We start from the raw sequence: 27934 nt of genomic DNA, 5'->3' as shown, positions 1-27934 counted from the left end.
CTGAGACAGGGTTGTGCAGTATGGCCCAAGGGCCTGAAGGTTGTTGGGCAGAAAGCAGTTCTTGAACCCGGGGGTTTTGGTTGTCAGGCTCCTGTACCACCTTGTCAATGGTAGCAGGAAGATGAGTGAGGGGTTAGGGTGTTGTGGATTTCCCGAGACTCAGTCTCAACCAAAGATACTAGAGGAACAAGATTAGATCACTCGACCCTAAAAACCGTAGTATGTCATGGTGCCATTTTATTAGGCAGAAACAATTTTTAAAAAATAACAAAAATCTGTGAATTGATGATATATTCTGCATTTTAATAGTATCGTCACACATACTGTTCCCCCAAAACACTGATTACACTGCGAGAGGCAGAGCGAACGGCGGGTTTTGCCTACTAAAATGGCAGACGTTACGCTCCTTTGCGTACTACACTTCAGTATAGGAAATTTAAACGGAGTGGTTCATCTTGCTCCTCTAGTATCTTTGGTCTCAACCCCCAATATCTATGATTTTGAATTTCCCCCAACAGTGCACTTTCCACCACAGGAGTGTAGTGCCCAAAACCATGCTGAAATTGTGTGGCCAGTCTATTTAGATAGATATTTTGGGTGGCACAACCGTAGAATTGCTGCCTTACAGCGCCGGAGCCCCGGTTTCGATCCCGCCTACTGAAGAAGGGTCCCGGCCCAAAATGTCACCCATTCCTTCTCTCCAGAGATGCTGCCTGGCCTGCTGAGTCACTCCAGCATTTTGCCTCTACCTTCAATTTGAACCAGCAACTGCAGTTATTTTCCTACAGGATGCTGTGTGCATGGAGTTTGTACATTCTCCCAGTGACTGCATGTGTTTTCTGAGATCTTTGGTTTCCTCCCACACAGGTTTGTCAGTCAATTGGATTGGTATAAATGTAAATTGTCCCCAGTGTGTGTAGGATGGTGTTAACGTGCAGGGATCACTGGTTGGTGAAGACTCAGTGGGCCAAAGGGCCAAACTAAGTAACTGGAAGTTTGAGCCAAAAGTTTTACAAACATTGAGAAATATTGGGAAGAACTCTTCCACCCTTTCATTACAAGATGGTTTACATTGAGCAAAAAGTTTTAATGTTGCATCAAAGGGCACCACTATGGAGTGAAAAAAACCTGGTGCACTGTTTAGTCTAGAAAGCAACATTCTAGAATAGACTTGTGCCTTATGTCCACTACATTATTGCAACATATCCCCTCCCCAGTGCGTCAAGGAATTTTGGTTACAAAGTGCAATTCTCAAAGATTACTGCAAGAATAGTGCCCACTCAGCTCCAACCACCCTACGTCTGGAGTGGTGATGCAATGTGTGCATTCTTTAGCCACCCAAATACTCAAAGTCACAGTGAGTAAGCACCTTTATGGGAAGGGAATAGTTAACACTAAGTGAAGAGGCCGAGACAGGGCAGCAAAGTAGTAGAGTTGCTGCCTTACAGCACCAGCGATCCGGGTTCAATCCCGACTAAGGGTTCTTGCTTCTCTGTACATTCTCCCCATGATCTTCAGTTTACCACACTCCAAAGACATGCAGGTTTGTAGGTAAATTGGCTTGTTATAAGTGTAAATTGTCCCTAGTGTGCGTAGGATAGTGTTAATGTGCAGGGATCGCTGGTCGGCATGAACTCGGTAAGCCCAAAGGTCATGTGTCCACACTAACATAGAAGGACTTCAAAATCAATACAAAACACAAATAAACCTTTGCCAATTTTTATTTAGCCACAAATCCTCAACAGTTGTGCCAGTTTACAGCAACTTGGTTTTTTTTTTCTCCTTTTTAAAAGAAACCAGGTACAAATTTGGAATAGTTTCACATTAGATTCACCTTGTCACTTAATTCACAAGCAAGTTAACATCACGTTTAAAATGACGGTCTCGAAACAGAATCATGATTTTAAAGGGAAATCCTATCAAAGGGAAAGAAAGGCATTGAGAAGTGTACTGGAGTTGGAAAGAAAAGGTAGGCACACTGTTTTCCTGAGTCTGGCGTTTTAGCTGCTCTCTCCCAGTGTATGTTTATCAAACAGGTACTCGGCCAAGCCGTTCTGAGGCGCCCCCATGCGGGTCAGATTGGTAATCATGTCTCCAAGCTTCTTGATGGATTCGATCTGCTCATTCAAGTAATGAGTCTCCAGGAAGTCGGTCATCTAAAAAAAAGGATAAACAACATTAATCACCAACTCAAACCAACCCAGAAATAAGAACGCATACCATGTGCAATAGGTTTAAAACCAACACACAAAAAAAACCCCAATTAAAATTCAATTTATTACGACTCCAATCAAAGCAAAAAAACATCTAATAACCACAAAAACCTTTTACAAAACTGCCAGAGGAAGTTTTGCACGACGGGGAGAGAAGCACAAATATTAGTGCCGTCTTACTGCACTTAATGGCTGCGCTGTAAACGTTTTACATAACACATTCCTCAAGACAATTGAGGTGGCCTCAATGTGATTGTCGGGAGGAGTGGTTTCATTTTAAACCAGACAAGGCTGTGAAGGAGAGAAAGATAAATACTTACACGAGGATAGACACAAAAAGCTGGAGTAACGCAGCGGGACAGGCAGCATCTTGAGAGAAGGAATAGGTGACGTTTCAGGGTCGAGACCCTTCAGAAGGGTCTCTACCCGAATCGTCACCCAGCCCTTCTCTCCAGAGATGCTGCCCTGAGTTACTACAGCTTTTGGGGTCTTTCCTCACTTTAAAACAACATCTACAGATCCTTCCTACACAATACTTACATGAGGGTCGATCTTGTCAGAAGCCAGCTTGTGGAGCTCCAGAAGAGACTGGTTGACAGTCTTTTCCAGGTGAAGCGCACACTGCAAAGCCTCCCGTCCGTTGTTCCACTCGTCCCGGTCAGGCTTCTGAGAGAGAGAGAGAAGGTATCAGGTATGTTAAAGAAGGAATGGGTCTTCTCTCCAGAAATGCTGCCTGTCCCACCGAGTTAGTCCAGCACTGTGCGTCTACCTTCGGTTTAAACCAGTTCCTTCCTACTTGCAGCGCCAGAGACCCGGGTTTGATCCCGACCATTTGGTGCTGACTGTGTGGAGTTTGCACCTTCTCCCAGTGGGGTTTCTCCAGTTGACCCTGCGAGGTTTCCCCCCCAGTTTCCCCTCCCACAGCCCAAAGACGTGCAGGTTTGTAGGTTAATTGGCCACCAAATTGTAAACTGTCCCTGGTACGTGTGTGTGGATGAAACTAGTGTAAGAAAATAACTCCAGATGCTGGTATTTGTTCACAAAATGTTGGAGTAACTCAGCATTTTGTGAACAAATACCTTGGATGAAACTAGTGATCGGCTGATGGTCGGCGTGGACTTGATAGGACTTGAAGGGCCCTTTTCCACGCCTCATCTCTAAAACTTGGAGGAAAAAAAAAAAAAAACAAGGGCAGGAATAAGTTTAATTCAAAGCACAAAAAGTGACCCAGGACAGAGTCGTCGTCGCCGCCGCGGCCACTCACAGAGACGTCCTGGAGAATAACACGACCCCCACGCTGGTTCTGGAACTTGATCAGCTTCTCCACATGCTCCCGCTCCTCGTGGGACTGTTCCTGGAAAAACTTGGCAAAGTTCTTCAACGCCACATCATCCCGGTCGAAGTAGGCAGACTGGAAAACACACAAGACAAATGCAAAGTGAGACGTCAGTGAAATGCACAAAAACAGCCTCCGCAACATTTGCAAGACCTGCTGCTGCTGTTGTTGTTTCAACAAGAGACTGTGTCTCTGTTGTTGCAACAAACAAAAACCTCCTTCAGCAGCCAAACTCTAGCATGAAGGAGGCTCAGAAATATATTTATTTTTTTAAACTGTAAACAAGAGCTGGTCTATTTACAAGCCTGGAACAGTGTGGAAATTGTGTGCTTTAGTTACAGATTAACAGCTTTCTTTGTGTAAAGAGCCCAAGCAGGCAGCCGCCATTGCCCAGTAGAGGAGTTGCCCATGATGTTCGAGAGAACAAAGAAAGAGGCGTAAACAGAGGCAGGCTCCAAGAGCAGTATTGTTTACTGGGGTAGGAAGGAAACTGCAGATGCTGGTTTAAACAGAGGAAGCTGGAGTAACTCAGATGGACAAGGAGAGAAGGAATGGGTCTCTCCAGACTGAAGGAGGGTCCCTACCCCATTCCTTCTCTCCAGAGATGCTGCTTGTCCCTGAGTTACTCCAGCTTCCTCGGTTCAAACCAGCACCTGCAACAGTTCCTTCCAACCCCGCAAACAAAGGCTCTCGGTGGAAAGAGCGAGTCTCTTTTGAAGGTTTCTTCCCAGTTCGACGTTCAATACCTGCCAGGCAAGACTGTCCCAGAGGCCAGACACAGACAGTCCAGGGCTAGCTAGCTTGCCCGCTGGTTAAGACAACTTACCAGCTGGTTAAGACAACTAACTTACCATGGACAGTCTGGAGAAGGGTCTCGACCCGAAACGTCACCCATTCCTTCTCTCCTGAGATGCTGCCTGACCTGCTGAGTTACTCCAGCATTTTGTGAAATAAATACCTTCGACTTGTACCAGCACCTGCAGTCATCTTCTCATCTTCACTTACCATGGACAGGTAGACATAGGAGGCATAGAGCTCCATGTTGATCTGCCGGTTGACGCTGGCTTCGCATTCCTGGTGGTAGTTCTGGCGCACTTGGGAAGTCATCCTGACACAAAAGGTTACTTAAATCAAAAAAAAAGAAAAACCACAAGAGTTTCTCCTGCAAGAAAGGAAGGTTTCGCGAGGTTTGGGGTTCTATTCCGTTCAAACACTGTTGAAGCAAGAATACTACCCGGATTCTGAGCTCCAAGACCCTCCGCTGCTCTATTTAAACCACCAGCCACCGCCTACGTTGCAATCCTGACACCGCCCCATAGTTGTGATTCAGCAAAAAAAACAACTCCCCACCACAGCCTTGTTAACCCTTGCATCTCTGGCCTTGTTCATAAGTTCTAGTCAAGTCAAAAGTCAAGTCAATTTTATTTGTACAGCACATTTAAAAAAACAACCTACGTTGACCAAAGTGCTGTACATCAGTTCAGGTACTAAGAAACGAACATACAATGGCACACAAACATAACAGCACATACATAAACAGTTCACAGCGCCCCCTTAGAGGGCCTCAAACGCTAGGGAGTAGAAATAGGTTTTGAGCCTGGACTTAAAGGAGTCGATGGAGGGGGCAGTTCTGATGGGGAGAGGGATGCTGTTCCACAGTCTCGGAGCTGCAACCGCAAAAGCGCGGTCACCCCTGAGCTTAAGCCTAGACCGCGGGATAGTCAGTAGCCCCAAGTCGGCCGACCTGAGGGACCTGGAGATAGAGTGGTGGGTTAGAAGATTTTTGATATGGGGAGGCAAGCCCGTTTAGGGCTTTGTATGTGAATAGGAGGAGCTTGAAGTTGATTCTGTACCGTACTGGGAGCCAGTGGAGAGAGGCCAGAATCGGGGTGATGTGGTCCGTTTTACGGGTACCCGTCAGGAGTCTCGCTGCGGGACAGGGATGATTGGCTGATCCCAGTGTATAGGGAGTTGCAGTAGTCTAGGCGGGAGGAAATGAATGCGTGAATGATTTTTTTCAATGTCGTCAAATTGGAGGAATGGTTTGATTTTAGCTATGGTACGAAGCTGGAAGAAGCTGGCTTTGACCACAGCGTGGACTTGCTTGTCAAACTTTAATGCAGAGTCAAATATCACACCAAGGTTTTTGACGTACCAACTAGGGAGCGGTCCTGAGCTTCTAGCCACCTCATTGAAGATTCTCGGACTATCTTTAATTGGACTTTATCTTGCACTAACGTTATTCCCTTTACCGTGTGAATGAACATTGTGGACAGCTCGATTGTAATCATGTATATTCTTTCCACTGACTGGTTAGCGTGCAACATAAAGCTTTACACTGTAGCTTGGTACACGTGACAATACACTAAACTAAACTAAACATTTCCAATGTTTTGTGCTCTGTATCTCAGGACCATTTTATTCTCATAGCGGTTAGAGTGCGGCGCGGTGGCGCAGAGGTAGAGTTGCTGCCTTACAGCGCTTGCAGCGCTGGTGACCCGGGTTCCATCCCGACTACTAGTGTACGGAGTTTATACCTTCTCCCCTTGACCTGCGTGGGTTTTCTCCGAGATCTTCGGTTTCCTCCCACACTCAAGAGAAGTACAGTCTTGTAGGTCAATTGGCTTGGTATGAATATAAATCGTCCCTAGGATGTGTAGGATAGCGTTGACGTGCGGGGATCGCTGGTCGGTGCGGACTCGGTGGGCCGAAGGGCCTGTTTCTACGGTGTACCTCTAAACTTAACTAAACCCAATGGGAGCAGGAGTAGGCTACCCGGCCTCTCAAACATGCACCACTGTTTAATGTGGTCAGATGAGCAATGACCATATTCAACAGTCATGCATGTTTGTGAGGTTGAGTAGCCCCTACTCCTGCCCCCATTTTGTTTAGTTTAGTGACGTTTGATGTCAGAACTCTTCTTCAGACTTAAGATAGACACAAAATGCTGGAGTAACTCCGCGGGACAGGCAGCGACTCTGGAGAGAAGGAATGGGTGACCTTTCGGGTCGAGACCCTTCTTCAGATTGTCACCCATTCCTTCTCTCCAGAGATGCTGCCTGTCCTGCTGAGTTACTCCAGCTTTGTGTGTGTATCTTCAGTTTAAACCAGCATCTCCAGTTCCTTCTTTCACACCTTCTTCAGACGTATTCAGGTGAGGGGGGTTTTTTGATTGCCCTGTACCTTTTACCTCCCTTGTTCCTACTTACTTGCCCGGACACAAAGAGCTGGAGTAACTCAGCGGGACAGGCAGCATCTCTGGGACTTGATGGGCCGAATTGCCTAATTCTGCTCCGAGAACTTCTGATAGACACTAAATGCTGGAGCAACTCAGCGGGACAGGCAGCATCTCAGGAGAGAATGAATGGGTGACGTTTTGGGTCGAGGCCCTTCTTTGGCATCTGAAGAAGGGTCTCGACCCGAAACGTCACCCATTTCTTCTATCCTGAGATGCTGCCTGACCCACTGAGTTACTCCAGCATTTTGTGTCTACGTAGGTAATTTTTTGTGTCTATCTTCGGTGTAAACCAGCAATTGCAGTTGCTTCCCAACTATTTACCTACCTACTACTTATTGAGCATGGACAAGACGTGGCATTCAAACACGCATGTGTCATACAGTACAAATATTTGGGACTCTGTTCCCTTTTAAGTGACGTGGATTCCACATGTAAAGGGAATTGACACAGTGAGGCATGTGACTGCCCGGTACTGGGAATAGGAACATTTCCTTCATTACAGTTGTAAGGGGTGGTGACGTTTAGATCTACCGCAGCCAGTTAACCTACAAACCTGCACGTCTTGGAGTGTGGGAGGAAACCGGAGTACCCAGGGAAAATCCACGCAGGTCACGGGGAGAACGTACAAACTCCACACAGCCAGCACCCCGAGGTCAGGATGGAACCCGGGTCCCTGGTGCTGTGAGGCAGCAACTCTACCTCCTGCGACACTGGGCCGGAAATACAAACCTTTCTTTCTATCCAAAATATTTCAAAAGCATTTTAATTGTTTAGCAAACAGCCAACAATGGCCTGTTTCCTTTATCATCGTTACTTTTTAGCATATCTTTCAACATCCCCGTCTATATCTCTCGTTTCCCTTTCCCCCGACTCTCTGTCTGAAGAAGGGTCTTGATCCGAAACGTCACCCACTCCTCCTCTCCAGAGATGCTGCCTGTCCTGCTGAGTTACTCCAGCTTTTTGTGTCTATCTCCTTTTTCTAATTCTTTAAGACCCTTTATAATGTCCCAGTGGTCCTATTAATAATCTAATAATCCTAATACAAATAATCCTATTATTGTTATTATTATTGCACTATTATTGGTTTTTTTTTGTGTGTGTACATATGTGTGCATATGTATATACACACAGACACACACACACACACACACACACACATATGTAAATTTCCCCGGTGTGGGACGAATAAAGGAATATATTATATATATATATATACACACACACATATATATACACACACACACACACACACACACACACACACACACATATGTAAATTTCCCCGGTGTGGGACGAATAAAGGAATATATTATATATATATATACACACACACATATATACACACACACACACACACACACACACACACACACACACACACACACACACACACACATATGTAAATTTCCCCGGTGTGGGACGAATAAAGGACTATATTATATATACACACACACACACACACACACACACACACACACATACGCATATATATAGATCATATATAGATATATATATGATCTATATATGTGTGTATTTTTATGGTATGGGTGTATATATACACACTGAACTTTATTTTCTCGTTTATTATATTGTTTGCAGTGCACTCTGTTTACATATTCTGTTGTGCTGCTGTAAGTAAGAATTTCAATGTTCTATCTGGGACACAGGACAATAAAACACTCTTGACTTGAATCTCTGGGTCCGAATGCTCTTTCTTCTAAAGATTGGGTGAAATTTCAGGCGTGTCAGCAGCTCAAATTGATGTGCAAGGTTCAAAGCTGATTAATGGGTTGTAAATATTTACGGCAGATTTAAGTCTGTGACTGCAAGCATGTATGTGGCTACCTGCACGAATACCCCGCAATAAATAGCTGCTTAATGTGACCGGTCTCACTGAGAAAGGACAGCAAGTTCCAGAGTTCAATTACTGAAGAAAGGCTGTGAAGTCAGCCTGAAAAAAAGGGAATGTCAGCGTGACTAAGTGCTAAATTCCTTCCCTGAGAATCTTGAGACCATCTGTGGGCACCTAATTCTGATGACAATGTGATAGAGTCCTGATAACATGGTTTAGTTTATTTTAGTATAGTTTACTGTTACAGCGTGGAAACAGGCCCTTCAGTCCACCGGGTCCGCACCGACCAGCGATACCTGCACACTAACAGTGTCCTACACACACTAGGGACAATGTACACTTATACCAAGCCAATTTCCCACAAACCTGTACCTCTTTGGAGTGGTGTCGGAAGGAACTGCAGATGCTGGTTTAAATGGAAGATAGACACAAAAAGCTGGAGTAACTCAGCGGGACAGGCACCATCTCTGGCGAGAAGGAATGGGTGACGTTTCGGGTCGAGACCCTTCTTCCGACCCTTCTCCCTTGGAGTGGTGCCTTATTAAAAGAGGCAACTATTTGTCACTTTATTTGTGATTTGTAGAGAGAGTTATACGGCATGGAATTAGATGCTTCGGCCCTTTGGGTCGATCAAAACTCCCGCTTAGAAACATAGAAACATAGAAAATAGGTGCAGGAGTAGGCCATTCGGCCCTTCGGCCCTTCGAGCCTGCACCGCCATTCAATATGATCATGGCTGATCATTCAACTCAGTATCCCGTACCTGCCTTCTCTCCATACCCCCTGATCCCTTTAGCCATAAGGGCCACATCTAACTCCCTCTTAAATATAGCCAATGAACTGGCCTCAACTACCTTCTGTGGCAGAGAATTCCACAGATTCACCACTCTCTGTGTGAAAAAAAACTTTCTCATCTCGGTCCTAAAAGACTTCCCCCTTATCCTTAAACTGTGACCCTTTGTTCTGGACTTCCCCAACATCGGGGCGGTCGAAGCTCCTGCAGCTTGGCGATCCCGAAGTTGATCTTTAACTCCGTGATGTTAAGTCCGCAAGCACCCACGGTTGGAGCTTCCTGGCAATCCTTGGATGATCCCTGGCAAAGGGATCGCGGGTTCCGTGATGGCAAGTCCGCAGTCTCCCGCGGTGGAGCTCTCAAAATTGGTCTCCAGCAAAGGCCGCCAACTCCTCGATGTTCGGCCGCAGTGCGGACGGAGATACGATACGGAAGAAAATCGCATCTCCGTCGAGGTAAGAGATTAGGAAAAGTTTCCCCCAAACCCCCCCCCCCCCCTCCCCCCATGTAAAACAAGCTACAGAATACTAAAAACATACATTTAACACACACTATTAATCACAAAAGAAACAAAGGACAGACAGGCTGTTGGCAAGGCATCCATTGTTGGCGCCACTAACTGGGCCTAATGGCTAATTCTGCTCCTATAATTATGATTTTTTGAAAGTTGAACAATGACATAACCCTGTCTGAAGATGGGTCTCGACCTGAAACATACATTTAACACATACTATTAAAAACAAAAGAAACAAAGGACAGACAGGCTGTTGGCAAGGCAGCCATTGTTGGCGCCACTAACTGGGCCTAATGGCTAATTCTGCTCCTATAATTATGAATGTATGAAAGTTGAATAATAACATAATCCTGGCTGAAGATGGGTCTTGACCTGAAGCATCACCCATTCCTTCTCTCCAGAGATGCTGCCTGTCCCACTGAGTTACTCCAGCACTTTGTGTCTATCTTAGGTTGACCAGGTTCTCTAGTTCTTGATTTCCCCTACTCTGGGTAAAAGACTGCATCTACCCTGTCTATCCCTTCATGATCTTATAGATCCTCCTGCGCTCCAAGGACTACAGTCCTAGCCCGAGTCCTGGTTAATTATCACACCTCAAACCTCAGGGATTTCTGAGGAGCCCTATGACCGCGTGGGTTTCCTCTGGGTGCTCTGGTTTCCTCACACATTCCAAAGAGCGGGAGTTTGTAGGTTAATTGGCCTCTGGAAAAATCGCCCCTAATGTGTAGCGGACGAGAAAGTCTCATAATGTAACCAGTTTGAATGGATGATCAGTGGGCCGAAGGGCCTGCTTCCATGCTGTATTGTCTAAACTCTAAACAGGATGAAGTCATTATTCAACTTTCATAAGTTCATAAGTTCTAGGTGCAGAATTAGGCCTTTAGGCCCATCAAGTCTACTGCGCCATTCAGTCATGGCTGATCTATCTTTCCCTCTCAGCCCCATTCTCCTGCCTTCTCCCCATAAGGGCGGCACGGTGGCGCAGCGGTAGAGTTGCTGCCTTACAGCGAATGCAGCGCCGGAGACTCAGGTTCGATCCTGACTACGGGCGCCGTCTGTACGGAGTTTATATGTTCTCCACGTGACCTGCGTGGGTTTTCTCCGAGATCTTCGGTTTCCTCCCACACTCCAAAGACGTACAGGTATGTAGGTTAATTGGCTGGGCAAATGTAAAAAATGTCCCTAGTGGGTGTAGGATAGTGTTAATGTGCGGGGATCGCTGGGCGGCACGGACCCGGTGGGCCGAAGGACCTGTTTCTGCGCTGCATCTCTAAATCTAAAAAATCTAAACCCCTGACATCCTTCCTAACCGAGAATCTGTCAATCACGGCCTCATCAATCTCCGCCTTATCCATTGACTTGGCCTCCACATCCTTCTGTGGCAAAGAAATCCACAGATCCACCGCCCTCTGACGAAAGAGGTTCCTCCTCATCGTGGTGCATCGGTGGAGCCACTGCCTTCTAGCGCCAGGGAGCCAGGTTCGATCCTGAGTACGGGTGCGGTCCAGGGGGGCAGTGCTGCCGGAGCTCACCGGAGCGCCGCTCCGACACCTCTGTTAAAACCCCCCCCCCAAATAAACAGCGGGGAATTTAATACCGGCCGCTCTGGCACCAGTGACAGCTCCAGCACCTAAAAAACTAGCACTGCAACACTGATGCTGTCTGTACGGAGTTTGTACGTTCTCCCCGTGACCTGTGCGTTTTTCTCCGAGATCTTCAGTTTCCTTCCACGCTCCAAAGACGTACAGGTTTTTCAGGTTAATTGGCTTGGTATAAATATTAATTATCACTAGCATGTGTAGGATAGCGTTAGTGAGCGGGGATCGCTGGTCGGTGCAGACTCAGTGGGCCGAAAGGCCTGTTTCCGCGCTGTATCTCTAAACTAAACCAAACTAATAAACTAAGCAAAATCTTTCTCGAGGAACGCCCTTGCTAAAGGTAATCGAAGCTCCCTGTCACTTTAATTCCCTGTCACCTTGCCTCTGAGACTGATCCATCCCTTTGCCCCATAAGCGGCCATCGTGAAGCTCAATAATCAGCACCTTATCTTTTAATATCAGACAATTCAGCCACCCAGACTCAACATTGCATTCAACCGTCTCAGATAATCCCCACTTGCAGCGTTTTTATTTCATTTATCCGGCAGCTGTTCCACATTCCTCTGCTAAGTTTAGATAACCACTCTGCATTTGTCTCTCTTCCACAATGCTAACCCTACTGCTTCTTCTTGCGGTTGAGGCAGCAGAGGTTATGAAGGGCTCGAAGGGCCAAATGGCCTACTCCTGCACCTATTGTCTATTGAAGCTGCTTCTGCTTCTGCTGTCTCTGTTTGCTGTCGTTCGCCTGACTGAGGTCAGTTGTCAGGGCTCACCACGGGGAGGAATGCTAACCCTGACTGCCCTCTGCACCCAGTAACACATTCCTTCACCTTACACAGTCGCCCTCTGCCATCTAATCACCCCCCTGCTTTCCACCCTCTCTCAAATCCTTTTTCTTTTGTTCTCACCTCATGTCATGACCACCCCAGGCAGTATCTTTACTGAATCCTACCGTTTGTTTTGGGGAAAATAACTGCAGATGCTGGGACAAATCGAAGGTGTCACAAAATGCTGGAGTAACTCAGCAGGTCAGGCAGCATCTCTGGAGAGAAGGAATGTGTAACATTTCGGGTCAAGGCCCTTCTTCAGACTGAAGAAGGGTGTCGACCCAAAACGTCACCCATTCCTTCTCTCCAGAAATGCTGTCTGACCTGCTGAGTTACTCCAGCATTTTGTGACACCTACAGTTTGTTTCATCACCAGCTTTTCACAATTCTGATTCTAATTAAAATTCTAATCTGCTTCTCGTTCCACAGAGGTGGCCTGTCTTGCTGAGTATCAGGTCATAGGGCCATAAGTGAGAGGAGCAGAATTAGGCCATTCGGCCCATCAAATCTACTCTGCCATTCAATCATGGCTGCCCTATCTCTCCCTCCTAATCCCATTCTCCTGCCTTCTCCCCATAACCCCTGACACCCGAACTAACCAAGAATCTATCTATCTATCTCCGCCTTAAAAATATCCATTGACTTGGCCTCCACAGCCTTCTGTGGCAATGAATTCCACAGATTCACCACCCTCTGACTAATATAATTCCTCCTCATCTCCTTCCTAAAGGAACGTCCTTTAATTCTGAGGCTCTGACCTCTGGTCCTAGACTCTGCCACCAGTGGAAACATTCTCTCCACATCCACTCTATCCAGGCCTTTCACTATTCGGTAAGTTTCAATGAGGTCCCCCCTCATACTTCTAATCTGCAGCAAGTACAGGCCCAGTGCCGTCAAATGCTCACCATATGTTGACACTCATTCCTGGGATCATTCTTGTAAACCTCCTCTGGACCCTCTCCAGAGCCAGCACATCCTTTCTCTGTTGCCCAAAATCGCTCACGATACTCCAATTGTGGCCTGACCAGCGCCTTATGGAGCCTCAACATTATATCCCTGTTTTTGTATTCTAGTCCTCTTGAAATAAATGGTAGTATTTCCAGTATTTTTTCTATTAACTGGCTATTCTTTTCATTTCTTTTGAATTGTTAAGACGATACAGATTTGTTTCCCTTATTTTTTGACAATTTCTATGCAGTTTATCCTCTAATAAACAACATAAGGAGCTTGTCATTCTAGCTCACATCTATCCTAAGTTAAATAAAATGGCTGCTCCCTTCCCTCCACCATTTTGAGCCTCATAATCTCAAAAGCACTCGTGAACAGCAACGGACATATTGTGTAACATCAGTGCTGAAATATAAACAGTTATTACTGAGATCATTTCGTTAGTCAGTCACCTCGTGTGGATGGGGAAATAGATTCATGTTTCAGTCAGGAAAGAGAAGTTTAACGAGGATTCTGCCAGGACTAGAGGGTCTGAGCTATAGGGAGAGGTTGAGTAGGCTGGGATTCTATTCCTTGGAGCGCAGGAGGATGAGGCGTGATCTTATAAGGTCGTAAGGTCATAAGTGATAGGAGGAGAATTAGGCCATTCGGCCCATTAAGTCTACTCCGCCATTCAATCATGCCTGATCTATCTCGCCATCCTAACCCCAATCTCCAGCCTTCTCCCCATAACCCATGACACCCCTGATTTTATAGAGGAGTATAAAATCAAAATATCGGGTAGTTGCACAGTCTCTTGCCCAGTTTAGGTGAATCAAGGACCAGAGGACACGGCTTTAAGGTGAAAGGGGAGAAGATTTAATAGGAACCTGAGGGGTAACTATTTCTCCCCCAAGGGTGGTGCGTGTATGCCAGAGGTAGTTGAGGCTGAGACCATCCCAACGTTTAAGAAACAGTTAGACAGGCACATGGATAGGACAGGTTTGGAGGGATGTGGACTAAACGCAGGCAGGTGGGACTAGTGTAGCTGGGACATGTTGGCCGGTGTGGGCAAGTTGGGCCGAAGGGCCTGTTTCCACACTGTATCACTCTATGACTCTATGACAGTCAAATAGCTTTTTTTCAGAATCGGCCTTGCCTTTCTCAGAGGCTGCTTTTCCCATTGAGTGTTTCCAGACTTTTAAAAACTTTTACTTAAACTTTAAATGAATTTTTAGTGAAGTGGCAGTGTAAATGGTGGACTAAATAAAGATTGAATCCTTGAAGCTTTGGCTGGGCCAAGACAGGGCAGCAGTTTACAACACCTGATAACAATTACTTTGAACCTTGATACATAGACATAGCAGTGAGATCTTCTTATCGAGTCCACATCACACGATTAGAAATTGTCCAGCCAGAGCTGAACGCACTTCTCGGCATCTGCTCGGGTTGCCAACTTCCTCACTACCAAATACGGGACAAGGTGACGTCACCGCCCCGCGCCCCACGTGACCTCACCCAGCCAGCGGCCACGTGCTCCCGCTCCACCAATAGCGGCCGCCCGGGCCGGGAGGCGGGTTGCTATGCAACCTCCATTAGGAGGCGCCCGGGCCTACACTGTCCAGGACTGCTGCAGCCCCCGGGCTACAGTGTCCGGGCATGCAGTCTCCGGGCCTACAGTGTCCGGGCCTACAGTGTCCGGGCCTACAGTGTCCAGGCCTACAGTGTCCGGGCCTACAGTGTCCGAGCATGCAGTGTCCGGGCCTACAGTGTCCGGGCATGCAGTCTCCGGGCCTACAGTGTCCGGGCCTACAGTGTCCGGGCATGCAGTCTCCGGGCCTACAGTGTCCGGGTCTACAGTGTCCGGGCCTGCAGTGTCCGGGCATGCAGTCTCCGGGCCTACAGTGTCCGGGCATGCAGTCTCCGGGCCTACAGTGTCCGGGCCTTCAGTGTCCAGGCCTACAGTGTCCGGGCCTACAGTGTCCAGGCCTACAGTGTCCGGGCCTACAGTGTCCGAGCATGCAGTGTCTGGGCCTACAGTGTCCGGGCATGCAGTCTCCGGGCCTACAGTGTCCGGGCCTACAGTGTCCGGGCCTACAGCGCCGTTCGGGCCTGTATACGGCACAAGGGCGGTCCCGTATGGGACAAACCAATTTAGCCCAAAATAGGGGATGTCCCGGCCAATACGAGACAGTTGGCAACCCTAGTTCAACCCGAAACGTCACCCATTCCTTCTCTTTAGAGATGCTGCCTGTCCCGTTGAGTTACTCCAGCATTTTGTGTCCGTCTTGCTGTGTTGGCCACAGCCTATTTGTAGGATTATGCAGGATATACAGCACAGAAACAGGCTACAGACACAAAATGCTGGAGTAACTCAGCAGGTCAGACAGCATCTCTGGAGAAAAGGAATAGGCGAAGTTTCCGGTTGGGTCGAGGCCTATTCCTTTTCTCCAGAGATGCTGCCTGACCCGCTGAGTTACTCCAGCATTTTGTGCCCATCTTTGGTTTAAACCAGCATCTGCAGTTCCTTCCTACACGAGTCCTTCCAGCACTTTGTTTTCTCTTAGCAAAAACTTCCATCATTGTAAAGTCCTCTGTTGAGGAACTGCTAGGCCTTGCTCCCTCAGGGAAAAGAGAAACAGTTTGTGCATCCTCTTGTGGTTGAGCCGCGAGAATAATTGTGGATGATGTGTCATTGAAACATGTGCACGATGCAAGTAAGTGCGTGGGATGAGATGTTGGGTCACAATACGATACGATATGATATGATACGATATGATACGATACGATACAAGCCTTGGAGGGCATCTACAACACACGATGCCTCAGAAAAGCCACCAGCATCCACAAAGACTCTTCACACCCCTGCAACAGTCCGTTCGAACTTCTACCATCGGGCAGACGATACAAGGCCTTCTACGCCCGCACCTCCAGACTCAGGAACAGCTTCATCCCCAGGGCCATAGCTGCCACGAACCGGTCCTGCTGAGCCGGATGGTCACATCGCACAGTGAACCGGCACAGATCTACTTGCACTTTGTTCTGTTTTAAAACTGTTCCAATTTGTTTCATTGGGTTGTTTAAATGAATACTGACTAGCTAATTAATTTATTGCATCGTATGGGAGGCTCATTCCCAATCTCGTTATACCCCTGTACAATGACAATAAAGATATATTGTATTGTATTGTATTGTATTGTATATGATACGATACGATATGATACGATGGAGAGAAATTGGTCTGCCAACAGTCATACAACACAAAATACATGAATTAAAGAGCGGAAAGTCAAGGGATTGGGGGTTGTGCAAAGATTACGGAGGGGGGAGGGGTGGTGGGAGTCAGTCTACCCCACGACAGAAGGGGGAGGAGTTGTACAGTTTGATAGCCACAGGGAAGAAGGATCTCCTGTGGTGTTCTGTGCTGCATCTTGGCGGGACCAGTCTGTTGCTGAAGGTGCTCCTCAGATTGACCAGTGTGTCATGGAGGGGGTGAGAGGGTGCATTGCCAAATTCCATGTGCAGGAACTGTTCGGGGAGGGAGGGAGGGGGGAGGGGCGGAGAGCGAGAATGTGACACAACAGATAACGTTGGGAACACAAAGTATCTCAATAAGGCCAAAGTCCATTTAAAGAGCAGTTTTAGCTCAGATTAGTTTAGTTTAGTTTAGAGATACAGCGCGGAAACAGGCCCTTCGGCCCACCGGGTCCGCACCGACCAGCGATCCCCGCACATTTGCACTATCCTACACACACTGGGGATAATTAATAATTATACCAGGCCTTTTCCCCTCGAGCTTAAAAGAGACTGAGCAGTGAACTCACAGAGGTGCATATAACAATGAGGGCCTTACATAAGGTCACAGTCTTTTTCCCAGGGTAGGAGAGTCTAAAACTAGAGCGCATAGATTTTAGGTGAGAGGGCAAAGATTTAAAAGGATCCTAAGTGGGTCTTTCACACAGAGGGCAGGGGGTATGTGGAGCGGGGTGCCAGAGGATGTGGTGGAGGCGGGTACATGGACCACGTTTAAAAGATATTTGGACAGATATTTAGAGGCAAATGCAGGCAAAAGGGATTAGCTCAGGTAGACAACTTAGTTGGCACAAGTAAGAAGGAACTGCAGATGCTGGTTTAAACCGAAGATAGACACAAAAAGCTGGAGTAACTCAGCGGGACAGGCAGCATCTCTGGAGAGAAGAACTGGGTGACGTTTTGGGTCGAGAACCTCCTTCATGGACTAGTTATACCAACGGGCCTGTTTCCATCCTGTGTAACACTCCAACGGATATTATCCGTTGACTATACCACAAATACCCGAAATACACTATAGCCTAAATACAATACAATACAATACAATACAATACAATACAATATATCTTTATTGTCATTGTACCCAGGGGTACAACGAGATTGGGAATGCGCCTCCCATACGATGCACTAATTTAGGTAATTTAGACAGCAGCAACCCAACGAAACGAACAGTTGTAACAGTTTTGGACAGGGTAAAGTGCAAGTTGATCTATGCGTTGTGGCCATCCGGCTCAGCAGGACCGGTTCATAGCAGCTATGGCCCTGGGGATGAAGCTGTTCCTGAGTCTGGAGGTGCGGGCATAGAAGGCCTTGTATCGTCTGCCCGATGGAAGGAGTTCGAACAGACTGTTGCAGGGGTGTGAAGAGTCTTTGTGGATGCTGGTGGCTTTTCTGAGGCATCGTGTGTTGTAGATGCCCTCCAAGTCTGGTAGCTGTGTTCCGATGGCCCTCTGAGCTCTATGGACTACCCGCTGTAGAGCTTTCCTTTCTGCCTCCGTGCAGCTGAGGTACCACACAGGGATTCCATGCGTTAGGATGCTCTCTATGGTGCAGCGGTAGAAGGTCGTCAGCAGCTGTTGGGGTAGACCAGACTTTTTCAGTGTTCTTAAGTAGAACAGTCTTTGTTGTGCCTTCTTGACCAGCGCAGCAGTGTTATTGGACCATGTTAGGTCCTCCGAAATGTGAGTGCCCAGAAACTTGAAGCTGGACACTCTCTCCACACTGACCCCATTGATAGAGATCGGGGCATATTCCCCGTTATGTGACCTACAGCGGTAGAGTTGCTGCCTTCCAGCGAATGCAGCGCCGGAGACCCGGGTTCGATCCTGACTACGGGTGCTGTCTGTACGGAGTTTGTACGTTCTCCCCCTGACCTGCGTGGGTTTTCTCCGAAATCTTCGGTTTCCTCCCACACTCCAAAGACGTACAGGTTTTGTAGGTTAATTGGCTTGGTATAAATGTGAAAATTGTCCCTAGTGGGTGTAGGATAGTGTTAATGTGCGGGGATCGCTGGTTGGTGGGGACCCGGTGGGCCGAAGGGCCTGTTTCCGCGTTGTGTCTCTAAACTAAACTAAACTATACCACATCAGTCTGAAGAAGGGTCTCGACCCGAAACGTCACCCATTCCTTCTCTCCCGAGATGCTGCCTGACCTGCTGAGTTACTCCAGCATTTTGTGAATAAATACCTTCGATTTGTACCAGCATCTGCAGTTATTTTCTTAAACTATACCACAATTGGCCTGAAATCCTAACTCTTTCTCTCTCTGTAACTGTTGCCCAAGTATCACCTGCATTTTCTGCTGTTAACGGGATGTAGATGGCTGAGCTTGCGTTTTTTTTTTGCGGGAACTGTTTGCAATTGTGAGACTGGGATAACAGAAGAGGAAGCCGTCGCTTAGAACATTGCATCCAGGACACTGGATGGAAATCACACAGTTGTCAGGCAAGGAAATGCACAGTCACGGTCGACAGTACGCTGGAGTCAGATTACCGGTGATTCATCCGTGTGTGACCCTGGTCTCAGCGAGTCAGTCAGTCTGAGGTGACACAGTTGTGGCAAGTGAAAGCTTGTTGCTTCCACAGACAGTGTCCACCGTCGGTATGCACAAAGTTCTGGAGTGACTCAGTGGGGCAGGCAGCATCTCTGGGGAGGAGGGACGGGTGACGTTTCGGGTCGAGACCCTTCTTCAGACTGTAAATTGCCCCGAGTGTGCGGGGAGTCAATGCGAAAGTGGGATAGAAATATAGAAACATAGAAAATAGGTGCGTGAGTCGGCCATTCGGCCCTTCGTGCCATTCAATATGATCATGGCTGATCAGGGCTGATCATGGCAAATCAGTTCCCCACCCGCCTTTTTCCCCATATCACTTGATTCCCTTAGGCCCTAAGAGCTTAACCTAACTCTAACTAAGGTAGAACCAGTGTGAACGGGTGATCGATGGTTGGCATGGACTCGGTGAGCAGAAGGGCCTGTTTCCATGCTGTATCTTAAACTAAAACTAAGCCCATCTTTTCCAATGGTTTGTGTGTACCAATACTGCCAGGCTTCAAGGTGGGCAGGCGGCATCTCTGGAGAGAAGGAAAAGGCGACGTTTCAGGTCGAGACCCTTCTTCAGACTGAAGAAGGGTCTCGACCCGAAACGTCACCCATTCCTTCTCTCCAGAGATGCTGCCTGACCCGCTGAGTTACTCCAGCTTTTAGTGCCTATCTTCGGTTTAAATCGGCATCTGCAGTTCCTTCCCACACACAATGTGACCACCGTTGGGTCTCTACTCCATCTCCTGCCCAGATGGCCACAGTTTCTGAACTGAAGACATGCGCAAAATGTTTGGAGTCGCTCCAGCGGGTCAGGCAGCATCTCTGGAGAAAAGGAATAGGTGACGTTTCGGGTCGTACTTAACCTGGCTTTTAGTTTTGAGATACAGCGCGGAAACAGGCCCTTTGGCCCACCGAGTCCGCACCGACCAGCGATCTCCGCACACTAACACCACCCGACACACACTGGGGACAATTTACCTTTATACCAAACCAATCAATCTGCAAACCTGTACGGCTTTGGAGACAATCCTGTATGTACTGTACAACCTGTAAGTTTTTGTTCTCAATTGTCATAGAGGGAGTACAGAGAAGGTTCACCAGATTGATTCCTGGGATGGCAGAACTTTCACATGAAGAAAGACTGGATAGACTCGGCTTGTACTCGCTGGAATTTAGAAGATTGAGGGGGGATCTTATAGAAACTTACAAAATTCTCAAGGGGTTGGACAGGCTAGATGCAGGAAGGTTGTTCCCGATGTTGGGGAAGTCCAGAACAAGGGTCACAGTTTAAGGATAAGGGGGAAGTCTTTTAGGACCGAGATGAGAATGTTTTTTTTCACACAGAGAGTGGTGAATCTGTGGAATTCTCTGCCACAGATGGTAGTTGAGGCCAGTTCATTGGCTATATTTAAGAGGGAGTTAGATGTGGCCCTTGTGGTTAAAGGGATCAGGGAGTATGGAGAGAAGGCAGGTACGAGATACTGAGTTGGATGATCAGCCATGATCATATTGAATGGCGGTGCAGGCTCGAAGGGCCGAATGGCCTACTCCTGCACCTATTTTCTATGTTTCTATGTTTCTAATTACTCCACCGCCTTCAAGCCTAGCGTTATTGGTACGTGCGAAGCACTGGAAAAGATGGGCTTAGTTTCAGTTTAAGATACAGCTTGGAAACAGGCCCTTCTGCCCACCGAGTCCATGCCAACCATCGATCACACTGGTTGTACGTCATCCCACTTTGGCATCCACTCCCTACACACGAGGGACAAGGGGAGGGACGAGAGGGTATGGGGAGAAGGCAGGAACGGGGTACTGATTGAGAATGATCAGCCATGATCACATTGAATGGCGGTGCTGGCTCGAAGGGCTGAATAGCCGCCTCCTGCACCTATTGTCTATCGTCTATTGTCTATTGACAATTTGGAGAAGCCAGTTAACCTCCAAACCTGCACCATGACTGTTTGGTGGTGTTAGGTAAAAGACACACAAACAGCAGAGACACAGTTGGAAAGAATAATATATTCCTTTATTCGTCCCACACCGGGGAAATATACAGCGTTACAGCAGTAAAGTGGATAGCAAGAGATCATTCATTATTTATTATTTGCTCATTCATTAGGAGCAAAGAGGTCCTTCTGCAGTTGTACAGGGCCCAGGTGAGACCGCACCTGGAGTAGTGTGTACAGTTTTGGTCTCCAAATTTGAGGAAGGATATTCTTGCTATTGAGGGCGTGCAGTGTAGGTTTACTAGGTTAATTCCCGGAATGGCGGGACTGTCGTATGTTGAAAGACTGGAGCGGCTAGGCTTGTATACACTGGAATTTAGAAGGATGAGAGGGGATCTTATTGAAACGTATAAGATTATTAAGGGGTTGGACACGTTAGAGGCAGGAAACATGTTCCCAATGTTGCGGGAGTCCAGAACAAGGGGCCACAGTTTAAGAATAAGGGGTAGGCCATTTAGAACTGAGATGAGGAAAAACCTTTTCAGTCAGAGAGTTGTGAATCTGTGGAATTCTCTGCCTCAGAAGGCAGTGGAGGCCAATTCTCTGAATGCATTCAAGAGAGAGCTAGATAGAGCTCTTAAGGATAGCGGAGTCAGGGGGTATGGGGAGAAGGCAGGAACGGGGTACTGATTGAGAATGATCAGCCATGATCACATTGAATGGCGGTGCTGGCTCGAAGGGCCGAATGGCCTCCTCCTGCACCTATTGTCTATTGCCGTTCGGCCCTTCGAGCCAGCACCGCCGTTCAATGTGATCATGGCTGATCATCCGAAATCAGTACCCCGTTCCTGCCTTTTTCTCCCATAACCCTTGATTCTGTTAGCCCCAAGAGCTCTATTTAATTCTCTCTTGAAAACCTTTCGTCAAAGTGGCAACCTTTTGTGATCGATTTCTCTGTTAAACAATCAAGGTCCTGCCCGTTCAGGCTGCTTAACTAACCCTGTCTTCTTGTGACGCTTCCCAAAACGTTTGCAATCCGAATGACGTGTTTCAGAGATGACTCAAGCGCATGAGGGAAAGGAATTACTATAAACTTCAGATGACGTCAGATTCCAGGCTTCGAGAAGGAAGGAAACCGTTGTGTAAGAACCAGCGGCCACAGAGTCTAAGAATAAAGGGGAGGCCATTTAAAACTGAGGTGAAAAAAAAACTTTTCCACCCAGAGAGTTGTGAATTTGTGGAATTCTCTGCCACAGAAGGCAGTGGAGGCCAATTCACTGGATGAATTTAAAAGAGAGTTAGATAGAGCTCTTGGGGCTAGTGGAATCAAGGGATAAGGGGAGAAGGCAGACATCCTCCTCATGACCTACAAAGCCCTCCATAACCTGGCCCCATCCTACCTGACTGACCTCCTCCACAGACACACTCCCACCTGCACCCTCCGCTCTGCTGCTGCAAATCTCCTGTCCCCCCCACATCCGGACCAAACTCAGATCCTGGGGGGACAGGGCTTTCTCCATCGCTGCTCCCACCCTATGGAACTCACTACCCCAAACCGTCAGAGACTCCTCCACACTCACCACATTCAAAACATCACTGAAGTCTCACCTGTTCAGCACTGCCTTCAACCACTGACCGTCACCTCACCTTCTGTCTCCTTTCTCTGTTCGTTTACTTATTTATCTATTTATTTACCTCTCTATGTTCTAGTAATCCCTGTGAAGCGTCTTTGAGTGTTTGAAAAGCGCTATATAAATGTAATGCATTATTATTATTATTATTATGGTTACTGATTGTGGATGATCAGCCATGATCACAATGAATGGCGGTGCTGGCTCGAAGGGCCAAATGGCCTCCTCCTGCACCTATTTTCTATGTTTCTATGAAAGATTTCCCCTCCATTACATACACCTCCTGACTGTCCCTGAGCTCCTGTTAAATTCCTACTGCCTCGCGATATGTGTGAGCCATGGTTCAATTAGGAGCATGTGTAGGAAGGAACTACAGATGCAGGTTGAAACCGAAGATAGACACAAAATGCTGGAGGAACTCAGTGGGACGGGCAGCATCTCCGGGGAGAAGGAATGGATGAAGTTTCGGGTCGAGACCGTGTCTGAAGAAGACAGTCTGCAGAAGGGTCTCGACCCGAAACGTCACCCATTCCTTCTCTCCAGCGATGCTGCCCGTCCCGCTGAGTTCCTCCAGCATTTTGTGTCCATCTTAATTAGGAGCGTGTTTATCTTGAAGCTAGGAGGTTCAAGGTCCTTTCTAATGAGTGGAGCATCGTAATCATGATAATCGTAGTGCGGCGCTGAAGGAATGTACATTGTTGAAGCTGACTTTTCTTATCGAAACGTATAAGATTATTAAGTCTTAACGAAACGTATAAGATTATTAAGGGGTTGGACACGTTAGAGGCAAGAAACATGTTCCCAATGTTGGGGGAGTCCAGAACAAGGGGCCACAGTTTAAGAATAAGGGGTAGGCCATTTAGAACTGAGATGAGGAAAAACTTTTTCAGTCAGAGAGTTGTGAATCTGTGGAATTCTCTGCCTCAGAAGGCAGTGGAGGCCAATTCTCTGAATGCATTCAAGAGAGAGCTAGATAGAGCTCTTAAGGATAGCGGAGTCAGGGGATATGGGGAGAAGGCAGGAATGATTGAGAATGATCAGCCATGATCACATTGAATGGCGGTGCTGGCTTGAAGGGCCGAATGGCCTCCTCCTGCACTTATTGTCTATTGACTGACATCTTTCAGACGAAATATAACACTGAACTTCTAACTACTTTTTCAAGTAGATGCTTAATATCCCAATGTATTATCTTACCAGGTGTTCTTATCCAAATAACTATTCGAGGTGCCCCGCTTGATAACCCCAATTATATAGTTGCATCTACATGATTAGTTTTTGTTTAATGAGCTTGCAGGTAGCTGTTTATTGCACATGGTGTTAGCTATTGTCCTTAGCATAAGTCGGTCTGAAGAAGAGTCTCGACCCAAAACGTCACCCATTCCTTCTCTCCAGAGATGCTGCCTGACCCGCTGAGTTACTCCAACGTTTTGTGTCTATCTTCTAGTTGGTTTATTCAGTTTAGATAGCGGTTTGGATGTGGGCTTGGTTTTCTTGCTTGAGCGCTTGTCCTGGTGTTGCAGAACCAGGATGTTGCGTTTTGATTGCAAGTTATCCTGGTAGGAATATCTGTCCTTCGCCTAAGATTACCAAGAACAATTATCCGCTTGTTATCATGCTACTGTTGTTTCCTGCACTTCAGTCACGGCTGCACTTGAATAGTATTTTAGACTGTGAAGAACACTGGCTTGTTTTTAAAGGCATAGAAAAGTGAACATAGTTACAAGGGGGCGATTGTTTAACCTGGGCTGAGAAGGAATTTATTTACATTTTAGTTTAGACTGCTACGGCTACTGCTATTGCAATCTGCCACCACACCTTAAATGGGGATTTAGCTCTTGTAAAAGAAGGAACAGGCTACTTTCACTAATCTGTATGCAAAAACAATATATCGCTGTACCTTTGCGAGACGTGGTAACAAAGAAACCGTTGAACACGGAGTTTGTACGTTCTCCCCTTGACTGTGTGGGTCCTCCCACTCTCTAAAGACATACAGATTTGCAGGCTGTGGGAAGGAACTGCAGATGCTGGTTTACACCGAAGATAGACACAAAACGCTAGAGTAACTCAGCGGGTCAGGCAGCATCTCTGGACAGAAGGAATGGGTGACGTTTCGGGTCGAGACCCTTCTTCAGACTGAGAAATAGGGGAGAGGGAGACATGAAAGGGTAAGGTGTGAAGACGAGTGATCAAAGGGGACGAGGCTCATGGAAAATGTAGAATGGATCTTCCGGTTTGTCGGCTAATTGGCTCCGGTAAAGTTGTCCCGTGTGCATAGGATAATGCTAGTGTCCGGGCAGATTTGGTTGGCTGAGGGACCTGTTTCTCTGAAGAAGGATCTTGACCCAGAACGTCACCAGTTCCTTCTCTTTCGGTTTCCTCCCACACTCCAAAGACGTACAGGTTTGTAGGTTAATGGCTTGGTAAATGTTTAAAAGAAAATTGTCCCTAGTGTGCGTAGGATAGTGTTAATCGCTGGGCGGCGCGGTCTCGTTGGGCCGAAGGGCCTGTTTCCACGCTGTATCCCAAAACTAAACTGAATTCAATTTCCAGTTCTGCTTCGGGGAAGCTTAAAGAGAATGTTTTGAATTCTACATCTGCCTCACACATCTACATCTGCCTCACACATCTACATCTACATCTGCCTCACACATCTACATCTACATCTACATCCACACCCCATCAGCATTTCTTCAGATTAAGTACATTGTTTTATTGCCCATCAATATTACATCCCGATGGTGCAGTTCAGAGGTTCCATTTAGGGTCGCCAACTTCCTCACTCCCAAAGACAGGACAAGGTGACGTCACCGCCCCGTGCCCCACGTAACCTCACCCAGCCAGCGGCCACGTGCTCCCGCTCCACCATTGGCGGCCGCTGGCTGGGTAAGGTCACGTGGGGCTGCCAACTGTCCCGTATTAGCCGGGACATCCCATATTTTGGGCTAAATTGGTTTAACCCGTACAGGACCGCCCTTGTCCCGTATTAGGCCCGGACACTGTAGGCCCGGACACTGTATGCCCGGACATTATATGCCTGGACACTGTAGGCCCGGACACTGTAGGCCCGGACAGTGTAGGCCCGGACACTGTAGGCCCGGACAGTGTAGCCCAGGGGCCGCTGTAGTCCCAGACAGTGTAGGCCCGGGCTCCGCCTGATGGAGGTTGCGTAGCAACCCGCCTCCCGAATCGGGCGGCCGCCATTGGTGGAGCGGGAGCAGGAGGCCACTGGCCGAGTGAGGTCACGTGGGACGCGGGACGGTGACGTCACCCTTTGTCCCTTATTTGGGAGTGAGGAAGTTGGCAACCCTACTAATACGGGACAAGGGCAGTCCCGTAGGGGACAAACCAATTTAGCCCAAAATACGGGATGTCCCGGCTAATACGGGACAGTTTCCAACCCTAGTTCCATTGCAAAGCCTCATCATGCTTGTTGACACACCTTATCTCTTGTGTAGTCTCCTGTTGTGAGTCAGGTGCCTGTGATCTGTGGACAGTGCTGTTTGTTTAATTTAATTGCCGCTAGCTACGTTTAGTTCACGGAGACCCATTTTTGTCTGTATTCATGGCTATTACACCGTAAACTTAAAAAGACACAAAGTACTGGAGTAACCTGGAGTTGGCCGACACGGTGGCGCAGCGGTAGAGTTGCTGCCTCACAGCACCAGAGACCCTGGTTCGTACCTGACCACAGGTGCTGTCTGTACAGAGTTTGTACGCTCTCCCCGGGTACTCCAGTTTCCTCCCACACTCCTAAGACATACAGGTTTGTAGGTTAATTGGCTTTGGTAAATTATCTCTAGTGTGCGTCGGGTAGCGTTAGTGTGCGGGGATCGCTGGTCGGCATGGACTCGGTGGGCCGAAGGGCCTGTTTCCGCACTGTATCTCTAAACTAAATTAAACTAAACTAAACTAAACTCAGTGAGTCAGGCTGGTTCTCTGGCTGACATGGATAGACAACATTTCTAGTTGGGACCCTACTTCAGACTAATTGTAGTTTGATGGAGCTAAAACTGAATAGTAAAGTGGGGTGTGGGTGACAGAACAAGGCCATGCAAGTAGGGTTGCCAACTGTCCCGTATTAGCCGGGACATCCCGTATTTTGGGCTAAATTGGTTTAACCCGTACAGGACTGCCCTTGTCCAGTATTAGGCCAGGACGACGCTGTAGGCCCGAACACTGTAGAACCGGACACTGTATGCCCGGACATTATATGCCTGAACACTGTAGGCCCAGACACTGTATACCTGGACACTGTAGGCCGGACACTGTAGGCCCAGACAGTGTAGCCCAGGGGCCGCTGTAGTCCCAGACAGTGTAGGCCCGGGCGCCGCCTGATGGAGGTTGCGTAGCAACCCACCTCCCAGCCCGGGCGGCCGCCATTGGTGGGGTGGGAGCACGAGGCCACTGGCCGAGTGAGGTCACGCGGGATGGTGACGTCATCTTTTGTCCCTAATTTGGGAGTGAGGAAGTTGGCAACCCTACTCGCAAGTGATAGGTGGATAACAGCATCAGCATTTCCCTGTGTCTCCATCTTAAACTTAGTGCTTTGGCCACAACTACTTTGTCTCAACAAACTGCACTCATCAATACTCAGCAATAACTGCTCTGCTCAATCACCAAGAAATTTCAGATCCTCAGCAATATCTTTAATTCCTCAGAAGATTGATGAGATTCTGTAATGTAGACGAAGACTCTGTTGAACTTCTACTGGTGTGCCGTAGAGGGCAATACTTACTGGCTGGTTGCATCAGCAACTCGAATGCCCAAGGACGAAGGAGATTACAGAGAGTGGTAGACACTGCTCGGGTCGGTTACTTCACAGGTGCGCACCCACTCCACCAGCACAGGGATCTATAGGAGGCACTGCCTCAAAATGGCAGACAATATCCTCAAAGACCCACGCCACCCTGGCCACACACTCATATGAAGAAGGTGTAGGAAGGAACTGCAGATGCTGGTTTACACCGAAGAAGGACACAAAAAAGCTGGAGTAACTCAGCGGGACAGGCAGCGTCCCTGGAGAGGAGGAATGGGTGACGTTTCGGGTCACCCATTCCTTCTCTCCAGAGATGCTGCCTGTCCCGCTGAGTTACTCCAGCATTTTGTGTCTATCATCAGGCAGAAGGTACAGGATCCTGAAAACCGTGACCGCCAGGTTCAAGAATGGCTTAATCCCAGTGAGCATCGAGCTTCTGAACAGTACACA

At 47.7% G+C, this 27934-nt stretch overlaps 2 protein-coding genes across 3 annotated transcripts in view; one reads left to right on the top strand and one right to left on the bottom strand.

Annotated features, from left to right (window-relative positions):
* LOC144611345 (ferritin heavy chain-like) overlaps positions 1-27934 on the top strand; it is a 131307-nt gene that overhangs the window by 11968 nt on the left and 91405 nt on the right. The window lies entirely within an intron of this gene.
* Positions 1706-4805, bottom strand: LOC144611298 (ferritin heavy chain-like). Its single transcript, XM_078430339.1, has 4 exons — positions 4555-4805; positions 3478-3624; positions 2754-2879; positions 1706-2156 (listed from the first exon to the last, which is right to left on the bottom strand). Exons 1-4 carry the CDS (start codon positions 4654-4656, stop codon positions 2001-2003), a joined length of 531 nt encoding a protein of 176 aa, XP_078286465.1. The 5' UTR covers positions 4657-4805; the 3' UTR covers positions 1706-2000.

This window comes from Rhinoraja longicauda, chromosome 40 (assembly GCF_053455715.1).
Source record: "Rhinoraja longicauda isolate Sanriku21f chromosome 40, sRhiLon1.1, whole genome shotgun sequence".
NCBI lineage: Eukaryota > Metazoa > Chordata > Chondrichthyes > Rajiformes > Arhynchobatidae > Rhinoraja > Rhinoraja longicauda.
This window is presented reverse-complemented; position numbering and strand designations above follow the sequence as displayed.